Source organism: Anomaloglossus baeobatrachus, chromosome 2 (genome assembly GCF_048569485.1).
Source record: "Anomaloglossus baeobatrachus isolate aAnoBae1 chromosome 2, aAnoBae1.hap1, whole genome shotgun sequence".
Lineage (NCBI taxonomy): Eukaryota > Metazoa > Chordata > Amphibia > Anura > Aromobatidae > Anomaloglossus > Anomaloglossus baeobatrachus.
The window spans coordinates 144,893,244-144,905,599 of NC_134354.1; the positions used below are offsets into that span (position 1 = coordinate 144,893,244).

Consider the following 12,356-nt stretch of genomic DNA (forward strand, 5'->3'; position numbering starts at 1 on the left):
TAGTATGAAATCTCTATAAATGCCTCTTTCATACAGGAAATGACAAAATGTCCTTCTTATTAAACAAATGCACGCTCTCTTATATACAAAAAATACCTAATAAATATATATTAAATCAGTTTTGATATTCATGTCCTATTTCAAGTGAGAATATCCATTTTGCTTCTTTATTGTGTAAAACTCGTATTCAAGGCATAAACCCTCAATTTCCTTAAAGGCATTAACCCTCGGCCTGCTGACATCCCCCAAATGTTCATTCAGAAAATGTTGTGATGTCCCTGATAAACTACGTCCCTGAAATAGGTTTCCTTAATGGACAACTTATGCAGCCAACATAGTGCATATCACATTTACTGAAGGTTATAACATACAGTACAGACTAAAAGTTTGGACACACCTTCTCATTCAATGAGTTTTCTTTATTTTCATGACTCATGACAATGAAAATTGTAGATTCACATTGAAGGCATCAAAAATATTAATTAAAACATGTGGAATGAAATACTTAAAAATGTGTGAAACAACTGAAATATGTCTTATATTCTAGGTTCTTCAAAGTAGCCACCTTTTGCTTTCATTACTACTTTGTACACTCTTGGCATTCTCTTGATGAGCTTCAAGAGGTAGTCACCGGAAATGGTCTTCCAACAGTCTTGAAGGAGTTCCCAGAGATGCTTAGCACTTGTTGGCCCTTTTGCCTTCACTCTGCGGTCCAGCTCACCCCAAACCATCTCGATTGGGTTCAGGTCTGGTGACTGTGGAGACCAGGTCATCTGACGTAGCACCCCATCACTTTCCTTTTTAGTCAAATAGCTCTTACACAGCCTGGAGGTGTGTTTGGGGTCATTGTCCTGTTGAAAAATAAATGATGGTCCAACTAAACGCAAATCGGATGGAATAGCATGCTGCTGCAAGATGCTGTGGTAGCCATGCTGGCTTAGTATATCTTCAATTTTGAATAAATCCCCAACAGTGTCACCAGCAAAGCACCCCCACACCATCACACCTTCTCCTCCATGCTTCACGGTGGGAACAAGCCATGTAGAGAGTCCATCCGTTCACCTTTTCTACAAAGACACGGTGGTTGGATCCAAAGATCTCAAATTTGGACTCATCAGACCAAAGCACAGATTTCAACTGGTCTAATGTCCATTCCTTGTGTTCTTTAGCCCAAACAAGTCTCTTCTGCTTGTTGCCTGTCCTTAGCAGTGGTTTCCTAGCAGCTATTTTACCATGAAGGCCTGCTGCACAAAGTCTCCTCTTAATAGTTGTTCAAGAGATGTGTCTGCTGCTAGAACTCTGTGTGGCATTGAGCTGGTCTCTAATCTAAGCTGCTGTTAACCTGCGATTTCTGAAGCTGTTCTAGAGATGAGAAGGTGTGTCCAAACTTTTGGTCTGTACTTTATATGCAAAATGTACTGCTATAATTCATGAATGATTTAAGCTTATGGTGTGGACCATTAATACTAAAAATGCATTTCTTTGTATTAGCAGGTATGGACACAAGTGGCACGGTTTTTGTCCGCACTTTAATGACATTTTGTCATTTATTCTGTAAAGGAGGAATATATAGGGAGGTTTCATACTAAAGGAACAGTGCTATGAATAAGAATTCTGTGTTCTAAACATGTAAACCGGTTCTTTAGCTTATTTTACTTACCATGTCGTCATTTAAATTGAAGAAATAAATGTTTTTTTAACACAACATTATTGGTGGATCCTTTTTCCCTTTTTATTTGGATTTTACTGCTTCTCACGACATGAAGCTTTCTTCCGTGCACCACCCTTAATTGGAAATCTACTTTCATGATTTACTATAACAAGGATGAGCTAAAGTTTTGTTTTTTTTCAGTTGTGATGCCATACCCCTAGCATTGACATGCTACGCCTCTGCCTGTACATATTAGACAATGGAGTGGTGAACCAACCATCTAGAATATATAGGGGCCTTCCGAACTTCCATACTCGCTACCAAAAAGAATGTTAAAGGGGGTTCGAAGTTCCATATTGGTTTGCCTCACTAAAGTCAGGTGAGTGGATCTGTCTGTGTAAATCTAACTACCATTTTACATGCAACCAAAAAGCTCTAGTGGTATGGCAACTCCGGGGTGTGAACCAAGCCCTATATGTCAATAGCAAAATGTTAGTAATATTCCCATGAAAATTAACTTTTTTTCGGTAGAAAAACTGTAAAAAAAAAAAAAAAAAACAAAGTGAGCAATTATTACAGCAACAAGTAGAGACCATTTTTTAACACCCTACGAGTCTATAAAAAAAGGTGGCCCTCATTTTTTCCTGAGGGTAGAGGATATAGTCTTTTCTGGTTCTGTAAACTGGGGTTCCTTCAGCATGTCTCATTCTGGGGATGGACATATCTGACCTTTAAAGGAATGCCTTTTCAGCCTCCAAGCTGCCTCTCCCCTGGGAACCTGGAGCGTTGGTCAGTCTTCCCATTTTTTCCATTCACTTCCTCCTAGACCTTTTTATAATAACGTCAACACACCTCTTGAGATTGTGTGCTCAGACAAACAACCATTAAGACACACTTTATTCCTCTCATACTACTTGCTGATCAGACCCCCAGGCCAACCTAACACCATTTTTTCAAACCCAGTGGGAATGCGATTTGAGCCTCTCTCTAATGAATGATCAGTGGAAGTGTATTTTCACCTTAACACATAAATCATCTATCGTCTCCTGTTTTAATGAGGCGGAGTATAAATTACTCTGTAGGCGATATAGATTCCTGACTTGCCTGCACTCTATCTTTCAGGAGGTGAGTCCTCTGTGTTGGAGATTTGGGGACGAGGAGGGCGATATGTTACACATTTTCTGGTCCTGCAGGCTTCTATCTTCTTTTGGTTAAAGGTGCAGCTGGTGATATGTAAAATCACTAATCTCAATTCAGACCTGAACCAGGCTCTCGTCCTCCATCACTGTGACATTCCCTTAAAAACCTACAGGCATTTGATATTAAGACATCTAATGGCGACTGCAAGAGAGTGCATTTGCCTACTTTGCAAGAAAGATACTGCTGCGACAATATTCCTCTGGTTTACTAAAATAAATGAGGTGATTTTAATGGAAGAACGCCCATCTGCAATTAAGGCCGGGGCCACACGGGGCACTAGTGCGATCCTCGCATGACACTCGGCTCGTGCTGGCAGCATAGCAGGAGCCAAGTGTCATGCTAGTATCCCTGCGACTGCGGTCCGACTGTGCGAGCAGACCTCAGCTACAGGGGGCGGGCCGGCACTGTGGAGGGGCGGGCTGGCACAGAGGAGGAGAGGGAGGGATTTATCTCCGTCTCTCCTCCGTAGCCGGCTATTGCGATTCTCGCTCTGCACGCGCGGTACACCGGTGCACCACGCGTGCAGTGTGATTTTTTCTCTCACCCCAATTACTTGAATGGGTGCAAGAGAAATGAGTCTCGCATTACAGTCACAGCATGCTGTGATTGTTTTCTCGGTCCGATTAGGACTGAGAAAATAATCGCTCATGTGCGCTGACACAGGCTAGAATTGGTCCGAGTGGAATGCGATGTTTTATCGGACTCCACTCGCACAGATTTTCTAGCCTTGTGGCTTAGGCCTAATAAATTGTTTCCGCAAAACCTGGTTTTCCTGGATAGGATTTAGAAGGTGAGATGACTATGTGGCCTTTATAGGAAGAAGTGATCTACGCTCCTTGGGTCTCATCTGGGAACACGCTTTCATAATGTCATCCCTCCCTTATTCCCCCCCCATTATCCTCCTCTCTTTGGGATTTTTCCTCTGCTGTTCTTCTTTTCTCTTTGTTTATGTGTTTATGTCTGATTTGCTACAATCTGCTTAAGCAATTTTGGCTATGTATTTCCATATCCTGCTCTTTAATGCTCAAATGGTGTTTTTGTGTTTTTATTCTATATAACTCTCAGGATTTGAGTATTCAGGTATGATGTTATGATTATGTTTAGTTATGATTGGCATTTCCCTCTCTCAGTAATGCTCTCTTTGTATATATCTCAGAAAACTTTGTGCATTATGACTATGTTTTTTTTTTAACTCTCTATATATTCAATAAAGTTTAAAAAAAATAAAATAGATGTCCCTTTTACCTTTGAAATCTAAACTAACATTCATATACATCAGAAATTACAAGTAAAAAGACTTTTACAGGAAAGACTATATAGAATACTTAAATATTATGAGCATTATGGGTTGGATGATAAAATTCTTTGACATATTCCCCCTCATTATGTATTTTCTAATTTAAAAATCCCCAACCTCAGTTTTATTACTCTCAACTGACTTCTAAAATCCTGCTTCTAACTAGTCTCCATTAGATAAAGCCAAATTACAGTAAAACCCAGAAAACTGTCTCCAGTTTAATCTAAAAACCGTCCCCCAGTCTATTGCTCTAAACAAATCCCCAAAACGCTTTGTGCTCTGAGCCTAAAGGTGCTTCTACACATAAAGTAAAACGAGTGCTCACATTTCACGATTTGGTGAGTTTCCGAGTTTGAATAACATGGACTTATATTCAATTGTATTTTTTTTTGCAATCTTCATAGTTTTTCAGATTGCTCTTCTTCCCTTAGTTCTTATTCATTAAAAACTACAAAATCTATTCTAATAGGGAGGGAAAAATGATGAGGACACAGGCCATTAGATAAGAAAAAAAGTCAATTCTTGCGGATCACGCGATTGCTGCAGGTTTACACTGAACAAAAATTGGAAATTTCTGCTAGATTTACCAAATTTTACAAAATTTTCTATCCATGTAGCAGGCCCTTCAGAATTCCTCTATAGGTGTAACGCCTGCCTGGATCCACAGACTCAGATGGGCTGCAAAGGGGAGGCTAGAGGAAAGCCACTCACCAAGTAGGACCCCCAGAACCCTGAAACCCTTTATCCCCTATACAGGGATTTGGAATTACACCGGGAACTGGAGATCACTACCTGTGGAAGGCTGCAGTCCGATGAGAGTAGTAGTCAGGCAGGGTCAAACCAGGAATTGTGGAACAGGGACAGAATCGGCAGGCAGTGACGTAGTCAGTAAACGTAGCAGAGGTCAGATCCGGGTCGGGCAGCAAGGTACAAAAACAGTAGGCAGAAGGGTAGTCAAAACCCACAGAAGTCAACACACAGGAATCACCAAACAGAATAGGACGTAACAGGAGCCAGGAAAATCAGAACTATATCTGGCAGTAATCATGTGACAGGAGGGGAAATAAGAAGGGTGTGGTGTCTTCCCATTGGCTGCAGCTGAACGCTGGCAACCCCAGCTGGAAGACACATGCCACCCACAGTCAGCCAGCGGTACTGCAGATCCCAAGCTAACCCAGCCCAGTGGATGATCGGAGCCTGAGCCCACTGGTGCCGCTGGCATCGACTTCCCTCCCATCACGAGCACCATCCACGGCAGGAACACGGCGTCACCTGGCGATCGGAGCAGAAGTTGCTGGAGCAGACTACGGCGGTGACGTAACAATAGGTTTTGGACAGAGATGGAGAGGCAACAGCACAGTAAAGTGGGAAGACAGAACAAGATTACAAGCCTCTCTGTTCTTAACGTAATGTGGATATCAAACTAAGTAAAACAAACATTGGATAATTAAAGTACTGAAAAAAAAATCACAACTCTTCTGATATAAAAAACTAGTCATCACTTTTCACCAACAACTAAAGAGAAAATACTGTACTAACAATACCGGAAGTGCTAAAAATCTAGTAACGTAAAATTGCTTACTGATATACGTGTCCAGGAATAAGTTTTCATTTCATCATCATACCACTAAAAAATAAGATGACACTTATTATCATTCAATTTTCATATCAATAGAATATGCAGCAGACGCTTCAGCCATTAAATCAGACTAATAAGTAATGAGAGGGTGGATTTAAAATACAATGGCAGCAATATTAATGAGATCTTCCCAAGCAGCAGGACTATCCATTGCCCGAGCATGCCACAATATTCCACAACAGACAAAATGCATAGAATATTTCAGTGGTCTACAGCAGTGCATTCTCAGCAATGACCCCAGAAAAAGTATTACGCAACAGGGATCCAATAGTGCATTCCACCCTTTTTCCCGCCATCATACAGAATGGTCAGTGAGAAGCACAAGCAGAGACATGCATGCTCATTTCCAGTAAAGACTGTGCTAGTAGAAATTTTGCTATAGCAAAATGAACCTAGAAATGGCCAAGCAATGAAGAAGAGCACATCTATTGCACAACAAGCCTTGCTCAATGTAAGCCACTTGAATGAATCACATTAAAAAGGATACCTACATACACTAAATTAAGGGGGGAATATCCAATTCATACAATTCTATATTACTCTATGAAGGGTTTGCACATGTTTAATTCTAAGAGTGTACATTTGGTGTCTATGAATGCAAGTTTAATATCTAATGGTCTTTCATGGGTCCTATGCAAAATACTTCTAGAAACACTCCAGAATATAACAGATTCATGCAGTCTTGTGTCTAAGAATGGACTGAAGGGGGCTATGCATGAGAGATCCAAAAAAAGACTAGTGATAAGCGAGAGTGCTCACCCAAAGCTTGTTACTCGATCGAGCATCTGAGTTTCAAAATCCTGCAATTGCCCATTGACTTACATTCTACTCAGTACTCAAGTCGAGTTGGAACAACCCAATGCTGGATCGAGTTACAAGCAGTGTTGAGCACGCTTGGCCATTAATAAATCTCAAAGAGGAATTATGCCAATTGGGCTTTGTACAATTATTTTATTTATTTTTTTTTTTTTAATTGCCCCCCCTGTTCACAATCGTGCATATGTAGAGAGTGTACTCAAATACAGTTTAACGTCTTCTGCAGTTTCCAATGCCACTCCGGTATGACTTGACCACATTTATGGCGGTCACTCTCAATCTAAGTGTTTGAGACTCCGATCATTGGAAAAGTGATCTCTGGTAACACTGCAAACACTGTGTAATAAGCCAAAAACGTGGTCACAAGTTGCCATATTTGATAGAGGCAGTGTTGGTAACTACAGAAGACTGTGAGCACTAAGTATCTGAATATACTCTTTACACACATACGCTAACAATAAGAAAAATAAAAAATCACAGGAGTGGTCCTTTAAGAGCTGTGTTCTTCAAGTCGAGTCCTCAAGTAGCCATGACTGGTCATGATTTGAGGATAACCGACAAACAACATCTGTGGCAATTCAGAGGGAATCTTAAAATCATGACCGGTTTGCGGTAGACAAGGACATACATGGTATACAATACAATCTGTGGTTCTCTAGATATTCTCTGGTCAATAATCACATACCTTGCAAGAAGCCTGAAGGACCACATGTTTCATATTTTAATTTAAGCATAAATGGATTTTTTTTTTTTTTTTTTTTTTTTTTTACAGTTTGGTAAGTCTGCATGATGAGACTTTAACACAGCACCGGTCACGTCAACATGCTGTTCTATGCAATTTTGGTCCCCACTTATATTTAGGGTACAGTTTCCCTTTAAAGCATTCCAGAAATGTTTAGTTATGACTAAAATGATGGCGAATGGCTTATGATTTAGCTGAATTACCTGCAGAGCAAGGGGTTTCCATCTCATATTTTTCAGTAAAGCTGGTGCTGAGGTAAGCATGCTCTGAGGCCGCTTTTTCAAAGTTAAGATAACACCACTCGGGTCCTCTCGTAGTGCATTCACCAAATTTTTCAACTGCCACCCCACCTGGTAACCAGCAAAATTATTACAATATAATTGAGGCACAGCATAAAGAGTGCATTGATCCCAGTTACATAAAAGGAGAAACAGCAAGGCAACATGGAAGATTTTGGCAACCATACCTAAGATATTACCTCTGATACGGACATACAACCCTAAATCAACATCCAAAAAAAGGCCATATTCTTTATAACTGTTTAAATACATGAAACATTCCATGGAGCATCTATTGCGCAATTTCCGGTCTACCACGACTGTTTGAAAATGAATAAGTAACTTTCAGATTTGACAATTATAAGTTTAATATACTAGATCTATGACTGTATGTTGCTTGCATTAAACAGATCATCTGCTTTTCTTGAATGTAGTGATGTATCTAAAAACGTAATTTTTAAGCAACCACCTTGTTCCTGCCCTTGGCAATCTATCTTTGATGTCAATCAATAATAAAACTATTCACTCAATAAGTTGACCTAATGAAAGCTGTAGGGAAAAAGAGCACACCAGACAATAGGGTGACACCTTTGTAAAAAGATATAAAAGATTTAGGTCATGTGCTCACTACTTGAGTAAATCGGTTGCTCATGCCTCATGTTTCGGGGATGAACTCCACCGGGATGTTTGACTAAAAGACAATTCAATTAATTGTGATAACGGTTTACTGTATACTGAAGGTCACAGCTGTCATTGGCACCTTGGACTTTACAACATGTCCAGGAAAACAAAGCCAGTAGAATTTGATTTTTTCTCTTGCATCACTGGGCTCCACAAATTTAAGGAAAAAAACAAAAAACAAAAACACATTTACTTTGATTGTCAAAGTGCTGAATCTACGTAAAATATAAAGCTGAAAGGGACTTGACACTTTGAGTGCCAAGTCCTATTGTTTTTGATTTAATTAGGGTGGAATCCTATTTGTGCATCCAACCTGCAGGAGTGCCATAGGTCTCCTTGCATAGATCTAAAATATAAACACTATTATATTAACCATAACATATCAAAGTCAATAAGACAGTGTGAAAGGGCCAAATTATTGAAACATTTTTTTATATTAAGCTTTTTTTGTTTTTGACGGCTGTAATTGCCATGTGGTTTGGAAAGGAAGTTCTGCTTTTGCACGACTGAGTCATGTAATGATATCACCACTCAATATGGTTGTTTTTTTTTGCCAGGGAATAAGACACAAAGCTGTAATATTCTGCTATTTCTACAGAAAATCTATGTACTGTCCCTGAGAAATATATCAACAGCAGTTAAGCAAAACGATAAAGTATTCGAAAGACTATGTGTAAGGTGGAAAATAGCTTGCCCTATTGTCAATTTTAAATACAAATCCATCTTAAAAAAAAAAAAAAAAGAATAAAAAAATTACATTTTTGAAAAAATCTTGATCACTTATTTCTTTGGTTTAACGGTGTCAATTTTAAAAACCAAATGTGATAGAAACTAAGAATTGACAGATAATATAGCTCTTTTATTTAAAGATTGTCAGCTAAGCTCCAGAATAGAAAGTCTTCCAAAAGGCACCAAAATGTAGGCTCAGATAAAGAATAGAGATGAACAAACCCCAGGTTCGGTGTTCATACAGAACATAGACTTTTGTTAAAAACAGAGTTCGGGTTCGGAGTTCAGGTGCTTTACATATGCAAACCACTCGGTCGAGCATTGCTGTGCTCTGGTACGCTTGGTGCTCAGCCCTGTGTGAGCCACTTGCAGTGTTTAAACAGCTCGCACTGGGGGTAACAACAGCATGAGCGGATGTAGTATGCACCAAATAAAAATAATTGAAAAAATCCCTCCCACCCTTCCCCGGAAGTGTTCATTTTATGTCTGGCTGCATGTGGGTGGAGACCCAAACTGCCAATAAGTGACTTCAAATGAAGTTCAGGTTAAGTCTGTGTCCTAAACCGAACTTTTTCTTAAGTCCAGTTGCACCCGCTGAACCAAATCAAACGTCAATGGGTTTTCTAGTAAAGAGTTGTTTGTGATTTGTTTCATAACTTTAATCAAGCTGCAATGAGAGCCTTTTCCTTTTATTAGTTTAGTGAAATTTAGAAAATAGTTACATTACAGTCCACCCAAATCTTTACAGTTACTGTAGTAGTGTTCAGAGTGGAGAGCTCGAAACCCCCATTTTAGTGATAAGTAGGGATCAAAAAACATCACAGAAAAAAGTAAGCAGGCTTACCAGGCCCCAATATCAATGCACTAACAGTATGCAGATGTCCTCCGTGATAAAGGTGGTGTGAATGGCACCCTATATAAGCCTCATCGGAGTGCAGTTATAATACTAGGCAAGCACCCGCTCCAAAATTGATAGATTTGTGAGTTGTTGTGTCATTTTTCGCCTTTATCATGGGGTACTGCTCAATCCTGTTGGTGCACTGGGATTCTGACCTGGTATTAGTAAAGCTGCTTTATTTTTCAATGAGTTATTTCGATTTTATGTCCTTATTTTTGATGAGCTGTTTTTCATAAGTAGTGATCCAAATAGTGTGGTGCAAAATGATCATACATGACCTCTATTGTGTCAAAAGCTTTCAATTTGGTAATGAAGTAGACTTTGATGAAACATACTAATTTAAGGATTTGTTCATAATCCTATGACTATGGGTCATGTTAAGATTGGACAATGATCAATTTTTTAATGTCTGCTCATCTGCTCTCCTGCCAGTTTAGAGGAAGGCAGATGTCCAAGGTGTTATTCCTTTTTCTTCCATGCATATGTAGTTGAACAAATGATGTTCAAGTGAAAACTACCTTAATTATATGATTGACTTCAACAGTTTCTTCAAAATCTTTCAACATTTCAATAACTTTCCTTTTTAATACCATTAATAAGTAATTAGACAATTCATTTTAAAGCTCATAAAAGCACTGACATTACAAAAATTGTAAATGACCAGATGAAGTACACATACAGTATCTACAGCTAACAGGACTTGTAGAAGTCTTGGAAGTAATTATTTTTAATGAACTTTTGACCGTAAGAGAAAACATCGATAAACTCATCTCATCCCATTACAACTTATCTTTTAGTTTTGTTCAGTCATCACAAGATTTTGGCCTGAAACAGTCTGTTAATGAGCAAACCAATAAGTCTCTGTTTAAATCCAGACACACTCATTTTATCAGGTCTAAAGAATTTGTCAACTGCATGAAACATTTAGTAGTATGCTCAATCGTGATGCCAATATCAATAATTCAGTTAAAGTCTACCCAAGAAGATGTCAAAAATACTATACTGTTCTCAATCTTTCTTTAAAACAATTTAATAGGCTTATGTATCTTTATTAAAACTAAAAACTCAAAACGTAAGGGAAGAGGAAAAGATCTAACCACAACAGTGAATCAAATTGTGTTCTTCACTTTGTCAAAAACTCTTTAGAAAATATAAGTAGAGATCCAATTGGTTATTATATAATGAAATGGAGTTAGAAACTTTTTTTAGCAACAGAGCAAGGACCTTTGGAACCAGACGAATGAAAGTTTAGCTATAAGTTTTTAGAAAGCCTCCATTCTACTGTATTATAATTAAATACAGTCATCACCATTAAAATTCCCAACCCCAATGATTACTAGTCCTTGTTCAGTCTGTGTTTCACTCATTAGGACAACCAGTTTTCATTATTCCTCCTAGAACTTACATAAAAGATGACAAAGCTTAGGCTTAGCGTAATAACATGGATAGCAGTTACGTAAACGTCTAACAATATATTAAGGCCAATTTACAGCTGAATTAAAATAAATAATTGAGCTGTACAGATCTAATGGTAAAAATGTGACAGATCGTGATGAGTGAGCACTACCAAGCTCGGGTGCTTAGTACTTGTAACAGTTATCCCGGTTGCTTGTGCACCTTTTTCTACCTTACTTTTTCCTTCCACTCAACTTCCCATTAATATGCTTGGATACAGCACTCTGAAAAGCCAGCTTCTTTAGCAATGACCTTTTGTGGCTTGCCATTCTTGTGGAGTGTGTCAATGACCGACTTTTGGACATCTGTCAAGTCAGCAGTCTTCCCCAGGATTGTGTAGTCTACTGAACCAAACTAAGGGACCATTTTAAATGATTAGGAAGCCTTTGCAGGTGTTTTGTGGTAATTATTTTAATTTTATGAGATAATGACTTTTGGGTTGTCATTGGCTGTGAGCCGTAATAAACAACATTAACAAAAATAAACACTTGAAATAGATCACAGTTTGTAATGACTGTATAATATATGCATTTCCATTTTTGTATTGAATTACTGAAATAAATTAACTTTTTGATGATAGTCTAATTTATTGAGATGCACCTGTACGTGTTGATATTTCTGGCATTGCTACACTGCGACACCTGTAAATATGTAAATTCTGCGCTGTATCACATCTTGGTGCATTAACCCTATTATCTCTGTACTGTGACATCACAGTTCACATTAACCCTACAATGTAACTTCACTGTGCTCGTTCTCTTACTATATCACTGTATGTTTTACTCCTGTGCAGATGGAACACCAAAATAATCACATGCTGAATCGGATGCTGAAGAAAGCTAGGTAGAGTGCGGCCCCATTACGAATTTTGCTATTATTTGTCTGAAGAGTAAATGAAGATGACTGAAAAAAGCTAATTAAAATCTGAAATCGGTGAGAATAACATTAAAAATATATTAATATATTAAAA

General features: G+C 38.5%; 1 protein-coding gene across 4 annotated transcripts in view; it reads right to left on the minus strand.

The window, feature by feature from the left end:
- The window catches only part of CNKSR2 (connector enhancer of kinase suppressor of Ras 2), a 562,096-nt gene that overhangs the window by 320,234 nt on the left and 229,506 nt on the right, over nucleotides 1-12,356 (minus strand). For 2 of the 4 annotated variants that reach the window (XM_075335411.1, XM_075335414.1), the window contains exons 10-11: nucleotides 7,549-7,695; nucleotides 5,731-5,775 (exon numbers count right to left, since the gene is read on the minus strand). The exons of 1 other annotated variant lie outside the window; for it this stretch is intronic. In XM_075335411.1, coding sequence (XP_075191526.1) covers nucleotides 5,731-5,775; nucleotides 7,549-7,695 — 192 coding nt within the window. The remainder of the gene's footprint in view (nucleotides 1-5,730; nucleotides 5,776-7,548; nucleotides 7,696-12,356) is intronic. One more of the 4 variants, XM_075335412.1, reaches the window with a different exon arrangement.